The sequence below is a fragment of the Meriones unguiculatus genome, chromosome 6 (genome assembly GCF_030254825.1).
Source record: "Meriones unguiculatus strain TT.TT164.6M chromosome 6, Bangor_MerUng_6.1, whole genome shotgun sequence".
NCBI classification, from domain to species: domain Eukaryota; kingdom Metazoa; phylum Chordata; class Mammalia; order Rodentia; family Muridae; genus Meriones; species Meriones unguiculatus.
The window spans coordinates 36,532,973-36,546,002 of NC_083354.1; the positions used below are offsets into that span (position 1 = coordinate 36,532,973).

Genomic DNA, 13,030 nt, shown 5'->3' on the forward strand with positions numbered 1-13,030 from the left:
TGTTTAATTAAAATCATGTTTGGTTGCTTGCTTGAGTTGGCTCGCTTTTCATTTGAGAGGATGAATGGGGAATCCTATCTCATCCCACACTCCTGTGCTCAGTAATTGACTGGAGTATTCTTGGGGATTGTTTTCTTATTGGCCATTCTGAGTGCAATTGTGCCACCACCCTGCCAATGATGCCATTAAGAGACTTAGCCGAGACTTAGTTTTAAGAATGCATCCTCGCTGGCAGAACTCCAAGAAACCTACCCTAGCTTTGTAAAGGTACTTCTGAAACTTTAAGGTGTGAATGAGCCACCTAAGGAACATTCAAATGAGCGCTCTGACGTCATGGTGATTTAGAACAGGGGCAAGGATTCTACTTTACGGGAGCTCTTAGGTGTGCTCAGGCTGGGACCTCAGCCTGAAGGGCAAAGGACCAAGAGATTCTGCACCTGACAACAGGATGCTTAAAGACTTAGGCGGTTGCAGCAAGATATGTGAACTCTAGAGTTGTCAGATATATACAACCACATAGCTAAGCTCTCTCTCTCTCCCTCTTTTTTCTTTCTGTCTGTCTATCTACTTATCTATCTACCTACCCATCATCTCCCTACCTACCCACTTATCTATGATCCATCTATCTGCCTGCTTAGCTACCTATTTACACACACACAAACATACACATACATGAGCAAACATATCTATGACTGTATATGTATGCATACCTACATGCATGAATATATAAATGGAGATACTCAGACAGAGATGGAGCAGGATTGTTCTGGTTTGATTTCTAAGATATAACAAATACTGTGACTGAAGCAACTCTGAGAGGAAGGGGTTTATTTGGTTTCTACCTCTAAGTCCCAGCCCACGCAGAGATCATGGAGCCGTGTTGCTCACTCGCTAGCCCTCTGGATCATGCTTAGCTAGCTCTTTCATCCAGCCCAGGCCCAGCTGCCTAGGCCTGGGTTCAACCCCAGCACTGCATGAAGCAGGCCTGGCAATTGCATGCCTGTAATGCTACCACTCTGAAGATGAGGCCGTTCAAGGTCCTCCCCGGCTCCACACTGAGGTTGAAGCTAACCTGAGGTACCTGAGACACAGTCTCAAAACTAAAGCAAAAAATGGAACGCAAAACAGAAATTCTGAATGGATTGTTATTTATGTCTTGATAAAAACTCAGTGAGCATAGATGAATTTAAGATGGGGACTCCGTGTTAATCTTTAAAGCAGTAGGCTGGGCCTCCCACATCAATTATGAATCAAGCGAATTGCTTACAGCTGTGGCCATGGGCCACAGTGTCCTGGGAAGTTCCTCCACTGAGCTTCCTCTTCCCAGTGACACTAGGTTGTGCCAAGTTGACCATAAAAATCAACCAGGACAAAACCAGAGCGTTTCTATTACAAAGGCGCTTTCAGAACTTGTCTTACAGTTTCTTCCCAATCACATTGTGATCAGATGTTTTGTAAGGTTCTGACTGTTTTCTTTGTCAATTAAAATTGCAGGAAAGCTTATTAGAATTCCTCAAAAATATGAATTCTGTAGCATTCACACAATCCTTTAGTACTGGGAAAACTGCGCATGCCCACTTTGATGGTAAAACAACAGCAAGTTCCAGCTCCAGGCATGAGGAAGAGGCCTTGCTTTTCAGAGGGGCAAAAAGGAGGCAACTGACTGGAGCCGGGTTAGGGATTATGAAGACACTTGTGAGGTGTCAGACAAATGTATTTTATTACCAGAGTGGTGGTTTTAAGATTGTTTGCCTCACAATAATTCATTGAGCTTGACATGTATTTTATGTGTTTTTCTGCATTTATTTATTTATTTAATGTTTTTTTCAAGGCTTGGTTTCTCTGTGTAGCTTTGGCTGTCCTGGAACTCACTGTGTAGACCAGTCTGGCCTTGAACTCAAAGAGATCCACCTACCTCTGCTGGGATCACAGGTGAATGCTACCATCAACTGGTGCATTTATGTTTTGTTGGACTGAAAAAAAAAAAAAGGAGCAGAGGATAATCAGACTAATAAATTTACAGAGGCCAAGTTTTCTTCCTGAGCTAAATTATTGTTTTGGGTAGGTTTGTGTTCTAGTTTCATTTCTGTTGCCATGATAAAATAATTGTGAGAGAAACATTTCATTTGTCTTATAATCCCAGGTTATAGTCTATCATTGAGAGGAGATCAGCTCAGGTGCTTGAGACAGCTGGTCACATCATGTCCCCAGTCAAGAGCAGAGAAGAATGAATGCATGCGTGCTCATTGCTAGCTTATGTATATTCAGCTCCATTCCTCTACTCTCATACAGCTCAAGACTGCCTGCCTAGGGAATGATGCCACCCGTGGTAGGCTGAGTCTTGCTCCACCAGTTAATGTAATTAAGACAAACCTCTGCAGACCAACCATCTATAGACAGCTAAAAGTGACCATCACACCTTGAGGTGGCACATTTTTCGTTTGGTTTCCTCTTTTGGTATCATATGCCAAAAAGGGTTACATTGGAAATCCCACTTGATACTCTGAGCCCTCCTTTCATAGAATTGTCTCAATTTAGGAACAAGAAATTAGAAGTATAGGCGATGTGCTTGCTCCCTTCCATCATGCTAGTCTCCCTAGCACAGAACCCATAAGGTCATCTACAACTTTCTCCTGTGTGTGTCTCACAAGAAGGGCCAGATTTAGATGAAAATAAGGAATACTTTCTACTTTCAGAGTCTGAACAAGAAAATACTTTTAAAAGACAAGTGCCAAATTCATCTTTTTCATTTTTTTTTTAGTTTTTGCCTTAAAAGATAAAGATTAATATGCCATAAAAGTATACAAACTGACAGAAAAACTCAGGAGAGATGCAGAACTATTCTCTTCTGTACAATGGTTGGAAAGTAAGCAACTTTTCTAAATCAATCCCTGTGCACACACGGATAGGCATATATCACAGACACACACACACTCACACACTCACACACTCACATGCATGTGTACATGCAAATGGAAGAGATGAAAACAGGTGAGTCCCAGGCTCCTGACGTCCTCTGCCATGTCCGCATTTGATAATAGTGTCGGGAAAGAACTTAAATCTGAGACTCTCCAGTGGTTTTAAGTAAAAGCAACTTAGTGAAAACAAATAACGAGGCCACCATGGTGATGATAACCATCTAAGTGGAAGCCTGTGGGCGTGGCCCACTTGGTAGGTGCTTGTTTAGTACGCCCTGAGGCCCTGGGTTCAACCCCAGCACTGCATGAAGCAGGCCTGGCGCTGCATGCCTGTAATGCTACCACTCTGAAGATGAGGCCGTTCAAGGTCCTCCCCGGCTCCACACTGAGGTTGAAGCTAACCTGAGGTACCTGAGACACAGTCTCAAAACTGAAGCAAAAAATGGAACGCAAAACAGAAATTCTGAATGGATTGTTATTTATGTCTTGATAAAAACCCAGTGAGCATAGATGAATTTAAGATGGGGACTCCGTGTTAATCTTTAAAGCAGTTGAGCAATTCCAGTGAAGGTATTTGGAGTGAAAATTCATTAAAGTACCTACACTAGACAGAGACATGGGTGTCAGTGTTCTGCGCACGTTGGTGAGCCGATGTGTATATTCATGAACATGACAGACATCTAGAGAGACCCTGGAGAGATGTCACAGGCTCTGCAAGTGTGAAGATGCTCACATGGCACGGTGATCATCTGCACCACACATGCAGTTGGCTAGGAAGGAAGTGGTGCTAGAGTGAGGTACCCAGAGGGAAGGAAGAGCATCCTGTACCAAGTCCCTACCATCATTTATTTACTCGCACCTACCAGGGGGCCGTGCTGTAGGGACCTTTACTAAGGAAGCATGTGGTGGGCAGCCTGAACTCAACGCCAGCCTCCATAATGTAGGTGAACAGACTCAGGGCTGTTGGAAGTAGAGCGGTACAATGCTCATGCATGAGTCACTCAGCGCCCTGGTTAGCAGACCTCATGGTCCGTGACCTGCCTTTCCAGAGAGGAGAGTCACAGAGGGCTCCCCACCATAGCACAGATCTCCTTCCCAGACTAAGGGGAGGAGCCAACGGCAGCCACAGTTGCTTCGGTGGGAAGCCGTACACCGGTCCAGGCAGTCTACCCGTGGCATCTGCTACCCGCATCCCCGGGGGATGGATCAGCCTTAAATATGCTGAAGGAGGTGCTGTCAGAGCAGCCAGCACTTGGATACCTTCTCTTTTCCAAGAGCACTCTGTTTTTCTGTGCATGTGCGCTGTGGGCTAATTGAAGTCAGATGAAGCCTGTAGAATCGCTCAGAGGGACTCGTAAACACATGTGAAATATTATAGCGCTGAAATGCAATGATCTCATGTTTTTATAGATGAGTATGTATAATAATGCTTGGGCAGGATCTAAGAGCAGATCTGAAAGGAAAGAAAAGACGGGATGCCTAAGTGATGATGAGTAAATCTTTCATTTGTCAAGATGGCTCTTCCAAATGCAATTTGCTATGGACACGTTTGCTTTCTACTATTGACATGATCGTAGGTTCAGCAAATACTAAGAAATGATTTGGAGTATTTTGTTTGGGGCCAAAGTGATGGCCCAGCAGTTTAAGAGCAATTACTACTCTTGCAGAGGAGGTAGGTTTGTTTCCCAGCACCCACAGAGCAGCTCCCACCCATCTGTAACTCCAGCTGCAGAGCAAGCAATGCTTTCTCCTGACCGTCGAGGGCCCTGCAGACCCACAGGTGCATAAAATAATAAATAATTGTTTTTGAAGAATGATACATTTTAAAGGTTGAGAGAAGCTGCGGCCTTTTGCTCATTAAGTTCCCAGAAACACTGAATCCCCCTCACTGAATTCCAAACCCAGGCTCGGAACATTCCCCATTGTAAGCACAGAGCCTCATTTTTTTTTTTTTTAAATGAACCTTGAAGAAATTCTACCCAGTGCTATCTCTAATTTTATGTTACATGAAAATTAAGCTTTCGGGGAAGGTCGAGGAAGTTTCACGAGGAAGCCTTGAGTCCCTCATTCATGAGGCCCTGGAGCAGGCTCCTGAGTTCGCTCTCATGTTCGATCCTTTCCTCCTGGCAGGAGGATATGCCCATCTAGGGACAGTACCCCACTGTGGTTCGTAACTGAGAATGAAACAGTCTCTGTGCCTCTGGTGTGGCTCTTTAGATGCCCCACCCAAGGACTGGCAGCGTGGCTCTGTTGTCAAGAGCACTGGCTGCTCTTGCAGAGGTCCAGGTTTCAGTGCCCAGCACCCACGTCAGGGTTTACAACCATCTGTAACTGGAGTTCCAGGGGACCCAACACCCTCTTCTGGCTCCCATGGTTGTCAGGCATGCATGTGGTGCACATAGACTTGGGTAGGCAGACACTCACACGAATTAAAAAAGGAAAAATAACTGACAGTGTCACTGAGCAGACGGCCACCAAAATACTCGGTCTAGCCTCCAATAAAGACACGTGCTGTGTTTAGGCATTACTTTCCTGCATTCTTCACAGGCTCTCACCAGTGTGTCACTGGTGTGACATTTAGAGACACTGCAACATCAGGCTAAGAGCTCTGGTCAAATAGAGCTTGTTGCAGATACGGGCTTGCTCATTGCCTGAGTCATCCTTGGGAGTTAAACAGTCTGAACTTTAGCTCTCTGCTCTGGGATATGGGTCTTACAATAACAGCAATTTCTAGCCTGCAGAGTTTTCTCAGCAATTAAGTATACGAATTATGTAAGTCCAGTGAACGCAGAGTTTGGGAGCCTCTCATGGTTGGGAGCTAGCAGGAAGAAAGAATGTGAGTTTCTGAGCCTAGCAAACCCAGCGTGTGCCCACACCTAAAGCTCTCTTTGTCTAATGGAAGCCCAGAGGTCAGTGTGGTGGCATGCCTGGGCGGCTCCTGTTTAGATCTAGCCACATCCCAAAGCTTCCTTCCGGCCCAGCTTGTTATTGTGACTCTCTTCACCTCCTCTTTGAAGTTTCTAGATTGACAAATGTTATTCAGTCACCACACACACACACACACACACACACACTTTCGGCTTTACGTGTAGGTTTTAAAAAAAATAAAAGGTCACAGGAAACTGGAGGGGGAAGTGAGCATTTGGTTTCTGACCTTATACTGGGGGACTTCTGGAAGCTTCTGCCGTCAACACCACACATGTTAATTTCTGTCTGGGTGCTTGCCTCAGACTCAGAAGAAATGGAAATGAGCAAGGAGGGCCTTTCTGTGAGCAGCTAGGAATTATAAACTGATCAGCCACAGATGAACAGTCTGTGTGGCTATTTTAGTGCGTTGGAGACACAGCCAAGAAATCACACAGGTATAGTTTTAAAGTCTGAATAGCATTTTCTTATATGTGCAACGGAGTATTCACGCTGGACCGAAGGAAAAAAATATCTCCAAATTCTTCCAGTGTGTCCCAGGGTATTAAAAATAACATTTATAGGATAGGGGGCTGCAGATTTTTTTTTTTCCTATAAAATAGTACTGGATAGTAAATACTTTTGCGTTTATGGAGCAGAGCTGATCTTTATTACAGGAAGGTCCCTATTAAGAGAATCCACAGAGGGCTTCTCTTTCCCTCCCCCAACGCCTCTGTTTAACAACCCTTGAAAGTAGGGGGAGGGGATATCTTGGTCACAAGACTGTACAAAACCTGGCTAAATCTGCCTGCTTTAGGACATAAGGCTCTATTCGTCTGACAGCACAAACACAGGAAAGCATGGAAGTGGTCCAGCCTGTGCCAGCTGCCAGCATCTCTCATTGTTACTAAATGACCTGACCATTTCCCCTACGGAGCCTGGTCAATTAACCAAGCCAGTTTAGGGCAAGGTGGCTCATGAAGATCTGGCTGAGGAGAGATGAGAGAAGCAAGAGTCCTGTGCCAGTGTGCCTACAGGTGGCAGGGATATGGGCTGTAACCTGCTGTGGCACCTGAAGAGTGTTTCATCCGTCTTTAATTTTGCTATCCGGGACTTTTGTGTGTAACTGCCATGGTCTGCCACTACCTCTGCCACTCATGTCCTGTCTTAGCTGTCCCTGTCATGCTCTGATCATCCTAAAATAAGCAGAGTCCATTTCTTATTATCCAAAGTGAATGTGTGTTCTGGGGCTGGTGAGGTGGTTCAGTAGTTAGCCCTGTACTGTTGCTGCAGCTGACCTGAGTTCAGGTCCCAACACCCACACTGGGCGGCTCAAAACTACCTGTAACTCCAGCTCTAGGCAAGCTGACACCTTCTGAGGTCACACACACACACACACACACACACACACACACACACACCACTTGCACATAATTAAAAATAAAATAAATCTTAAAAAATGCAGAATGTGTGTTTTGAAGGGTCCGTCACTAATTGTGTCTCTTTTCCTATTTTGTAAGGACTTATTTTACGTGTACGAGTGTTCTGGTCGCATGTATATCTGTGTGCCACACATGTGCTTGGTGCCTGTGAAGGCCAGAAGAGGGTGCCAGATCCCCTGGAACCAGAGTGAAGGACAGCGGTAAATTGACACGTGGGTGCTGGGAACCAAACCTAGGTCCTCTGCGAGGACAGCAAGCGCTCTTTACCACTTCATTGTCTCTCCAGCCCTCCTCTTCCCTGTCTTTAAAGAGCATTAATGTTATCCACCCGGTTCCTGGACGTCTAAGATTTCAGCATTAATTTGGATTGGGTGGCAGGAAGCAGAATTATGGCCTTGGATTTGGTCAGTGGGTTCAGCACACATTTCATTAAAAAGTCAGAACGTTCCATGACTGTTCTCTCCTCTCACTCCAGGCAACGTAGCTTTAAGTGGCTCTATCAAGTGTCAACTGGAACTCCTTCAAGATGCTGTAGTCATCTTCTTAGCTACCTGGCTTGAATTCTCATCACCGCCCTCGCCTCTAATAATGTCCGACATCAAGTCCATCTCAGCATCTTCCACCAACTGCTTTCCTCTCTGTTCCCTTACAGAGACATTCCGGAAAGGGTCCTCAGAGACGTCCTGTCTTCTTGCTCCCTCATGTGTGTTATTTCTTTCTTTCTGTGCCTCATGGGCACTTCTCATCTGCCAGAGAACAACTCAAAGAGAGTCTCTGCTGCTGTGCCTTCCATGTCTCTCTAAGCTTCCTCACTCCCCATCTGCCCACATATTGTACCATAAACCTGGTCCCCTTCTGGGATGTCATGGTGCTCAGCATTTGAGTGCATGCCCCAACTCCTCCACTGGGTAGTTTGAGGACAATGCATGCCTGTAGCAGATAGCCAGGAATCCACTGTCAGAGGCTAAGGCCTGCTATTAATGAGTGCCTCAAGGGCAGATGAACAGCACATGACTAGAATTCTGTCTGTGGATGTCTTCAACTACCCTCTGCCTCCTATAGAGTACAAACCATGTCCTTTTTCCGAAGAGGAGAACTAATGACAGATGATCAAAGCTGTCAGGTGAACCAAAGCTGCACATAGGATGTTAGGTCTCTATCATCAGCAACCATATGCATTGCAGAAAGAGGGATATGGAGTGGACATAAGGGGACTTCAGAGGCTACTCCCTATGTTTCTCGGGGCCAGAGCTGGTATATCAGGATAGCGTGGGTGGGAGTCGGAATGAGCAGAGTGTATTGGAGGTTGGAATCAATTGGAACAACAGGGCTATGACAGTCTCTAGAGCAGTGGTCCTCAACTTTCCTAATGCTGTGATTCTTAAATACAGTTCCTCATGTTGTGGTGACTCCCGACCACAAAATTATTTTCATTGCTGCATCACAGCTGTAATTTTGCAAATGTTATGAATCGTAATGAAAATATCAGTGTTTCCGGATGGTCTTAGGCATTCCCTGCGATGGGGTCACAACCCACAGCTTAAGAACCACTGATCTGAAGTTTTACCAGGGACTGTATGGGTTGGTTACTTTTCTTTTGCTGTGACCAAATGACTTGACCAGAATCAAACGAAGGAAGGAGGAGGCTGATTATTCAGGCTTGCAGTTTGTAGGGATCCAGTCAGTCATGGTGAGGGCCACATGGCATCAATAGGAAGCAGAAAGCTCACTGAAAATGAGTTGATATACCTCAGGATCCACCCTGAAACACAGCTTCCTCCAGTGAGTGAAGTTTTATAAGCTTCCAAGACAGCACCAGCAGCTGGGACTCAAGTTTCCAAACATGTGATCCTGTCAAACATTTAACCACAACCCTACTTAAGCAGGTGAAGGCAGGAGTTATGTCATTTTGCCTCTACCCCGAGAACGGAACGTAGTCACTGTTCAGTTATTGAACTCAGCTCTGATTGTGCTGACACGGAAGCACAGTGACACAGGAAGGTTACAGACATCACAAAAGACATTGTACCAGGTTTCCTGGCTATTCCTAGAGAGTGGCATTTCAGTGGAAGTTTGAAGAGCAGGAGCTGAGATATCTGTGGAGATATGTGATCTCAGACAAGGATTACCCTTGTTCCTTCCCATGGTTCCAACTTCTCCTGTTCCACATCCAGGTCATGCTGAACCATCAGCTCTGTGCCTGAGGGGTAAGGAGAGGCAAGGCCTCTTGGAAGCCCATTACCTTATGTCAACCTGGTGTGTATGTGTGTATGTGCATTACACACATAGATGTGTGTTTATGTCTACAGGTACACAAGTGTGCTCATGTGTGCCTGTAGATGCTAGCAGATGTTTTAGGAATGACATGTACCCTTTTGGAGACAGGATCTCTCACTTAGACTGAGACTCACTGACGTCACTGGACTGGAATGAAAGTGAACCTCAGAGCTCTACCCGCCTCGGTTTCCCCAAAGCAGGGATTACAAGTGTGTGCATATTTACACGGGTTCTGCGGGTCTAGCACACGCCCTCACCCTTGCATGGCAAGTGCTCTACCTGCTGAACCACCTCCCCGGTTGCCCCTTCATGTGTGTGTGATTGCTGGTGAGGAAGAGACTGGCAACCATTCTCTGACACAATGGCTATGCATCAATCTTTGGTTGGTGCGGTATCCTTGATCATCTCTGATTCAGTTTCACTCTGGGAAGGACATGGGTGGTGTGCTAGCATGTAGCATCCCTGGAAAGAATCACTATCTGGTTTTCATGGACACAGTACAGATGCTATTGTGCATAAATACACAACTGTGGACTTGCTTCCTGGTGTAGCACACCTCCTGAGCCTAACGCCTTCTTTCCTCTGCCTTGTCTCCACATCAGATTACACCACCAGCAGCCCCGACCTGCTGCTGGTCATCATTCAGGTGACCGGCGTCAGCCTCCTGCCTCCACTGGGGATTGCCATAGCCGTCATCATCATCTTCTACTGCTACCGCGTCCACCGGCAGCAGAAGCTGAGCCCTGCCTGGGAGAGCAACAAACCGCGGAAGCTCATGGAGTTCAGCGACAACTGCGCCATCATCCTGGAGGATGACCGCTCCGACATCAGCTCCACATGCGCCAACAACATCAACCACAACACGGAGCTGCTGCCCATCGAGCTGGACACGCTGGTGGGGAAGGGCCGCTTTGCGGAGGTCTACAAGGCCAAGCTGAAGCAGAACACCTCCGAGCAGTTCGAGACTGTGGCCGTCAAGATCTTCCCGTACGAGGAATACTCTTCGTGGAAAACGGAGAAGGACATCTTCTCGGACATCAACCTGAAACATGAGAACATCCTGCAGTTCCTCACGGCCGAGGAGAGGAAGACGGAGCTGGGCAAGCAGTACTGGCTGATCACAGCCTTCCACGCCAAGGGCAACCTGCAGGAGTACCTCACGAGGCACGTCATCAGCTGGGAGGACCTGAGGAAACTGGGCAGCTCCCTGGCGCGGGGCATCGCTCACCTCCACAGCGACCACACTCCATGTGGGAGACCCAAGATGCCCATCGTTCACAGGGACCTCAAGAGCTCCAACATCCTCGTGAAGAATGACTTGACCTGCTGCCTGTGTGACTTCGGGCTGTCCTTGCGCCTGGACCCTACTCTGTCTGTCGATGACCTGGCCAACAGTGGGCAGGTAGGCAGGAGCTCGATGCTCTGACCCTGGCTTCATGCCTGACCTCGCCTCTACCCCTTTTATTTTCTTTCTAAATTTTTTCATTTGGAGAGGTATGTGTGTATGTGTGTGTTGTGGTACAGGTGCATGTGGGTGCACTTACCCAAGCATGCATGTGTGGAGGCCAGAGGTTGACACCAGGTGTCTTTCTTCATTGCTTACAGAACCCAGAACTCACTGATTTGTTAGATTGAACTCTAGAGTCCACTTTCCCCAACCCAACTCTACCCACAACACCCAGCCCACGACACCCAGCCCACGACACCCAGCACGATGCCTCAGGCAGTGAAAGTGACCAACAAGTGTTTGTTGAAGGAGTGAACGGTTCTCTCTGTGTCTGTGTGTGTGTCCAAGAGGACAGTACCTCAGTCCCCAGAACCTTCAGTAAAGGTGGCTGCGGTGCCATTCACCTTGTTGAGGTGCTGTCCTCTTACTTGTGTGCAAGCTCTCTGCTGACAGAGCCGCATTCCCAGCACAGTGATTCTACTTTTGAAGCATCATCCTAGACACAAATGGAAACCCTTTGACCAAGGCACATTTGGAGAATGACCAGGAAGAAGGGGGGTTTCCTTCCCAGGTGACAGCTGATGCGTCAGAGCAGGCCCATCGGGCACACTGTTGTTTTCTCCCGTTGGTGAATAGGGCACACTTTAAAACCCTCCTTGAACTGAACTGAACTTGTGAGGTCTCTGCCTTGTCAGCGTTCTGTCCATAGCAGCACTCGCAGTGTGGAGGTCATCTTCCCGAGACACAAACAAATTAATGTGTCAGGGCAATGACTCACAGAGTGCTCTGTTAAAAGAAAAATGTCTCCAATGGCATGCCAATAAGAACTAGTCTTTGGAACAGTGGCATCAAATTATTTGACCTCCATGTGACAGGACAGTGATTGACATAGGATGAGCTGGTATGTGCTGCGGTATGATTTTCATTTGAAAAATTTTCCTTAGAAATAGTTTTCCCTTTTCTCTGCTGGCTCCCTGTTTGCTTAATGTCAATCACAAAATTGGTTGCAGGCCTAAATAACAGGAATACAGCTACATGTCACATTCTCGGAAATTATTGTATGACTTGGTCATTTCATGACTTTAATTTAGCAGAGATTTATGAAATTATGTCATATGGGCCATGGGGTAGATTAAAATTAAATGGTCCTTAAATGACCCAAATGGGTGGCAGTTATTTTCATTATGAGTCTTAGAGTTTCAAGAATGAGGGGAAAAAATTTAATTTGCAAAAACAAAAAATATGTCAGAGGGTGGAATGGTGGCTTAGCAGCAGGAAACACTTCTGCTGTGGCAAGGTTAGTCTAGGGGTCTTGATCAGGCTCCTTTTCTCTGCCTGTTAAAGAACTAAGAGGGAGAATAAAATCTCAAGACACAGCAAACATCAACTGGCAGAATCAGCCATGGAAGAAAGACTTTTGTTGGTGGTAAAGACACACACACACGAAGCAGACACACAGACAAAAGCCCAGCTGCAGAGGGGAGGGGGACTCGGAAACCAAAACTCCAGTCTCTACCTGAGGGCTCAGGGTTTTATCTGCTCTGAAGGGTCTTCCTCCCCTAACTTAGGGTTGGTCGTTTTGAAGAAAGGTTGGCTGATTGGCACAACTGTTAGGTAACATGTCCTGACGTGGTCTTGAACTTGGTGAGCCACTCCATCTGAAGGCCTAGCGGTGGAAGAAAAAGCCTGTATGGCCTTTGTTTTAAGCTGCCAGGCTTTTGAGTCAGGTCAAGAGAGTGCAAAGACGCCATCCATCTTGGAAGTTCGGCACCTTTAGTATCTGTCTGTAGTCCTTCTCACTGTCTCTGCCTGTTCGACAATCTGTCTGACGCTTAGCCTCTCTAGAGGACCTGGGTTCAATTCCCAGCACACATGTGACAGCTCACAACTGTCTGTAACTCCTAGCTCCAGGGGATCTGGTGTCTTTCTTTTGGTCTCTGCAGATACTTGGCACACATGTGGTGCACATATACACAAACAGGAAAAATTTCCATCACATGAAATAAAACTAAATAAGTCTTTTCAAGAAGACCAACAGAGCC

General features: G+C 46.5%; 1 protein-coding gene across 2 annotated transcripts in view; it reads left to right on the forward strand.

Annotated features, from left to right (window-relative positions):
- Nucleotides 1–13,030, forward strand: part of Tgfbr2 (transforming growth factor beta receptor 2) — an 89,183-nt gene that overhangs the window by 56,339 nt on the left and 19,814 nt on the right. For both annotated transcript variants that reach the window (XM_021634659.2, XM_021634660.2), the window contains one exon: nucleotides 10,144–10,943. In XM_021634659.2, coding sequence (XP_021490334.1) covers nucleotides 10,144–10,943 — 800 coding nt within the window. The remainder of the gene's footprint in view (nucleotides 1–10,143; nucleotides 10,944–13,030) is intronic.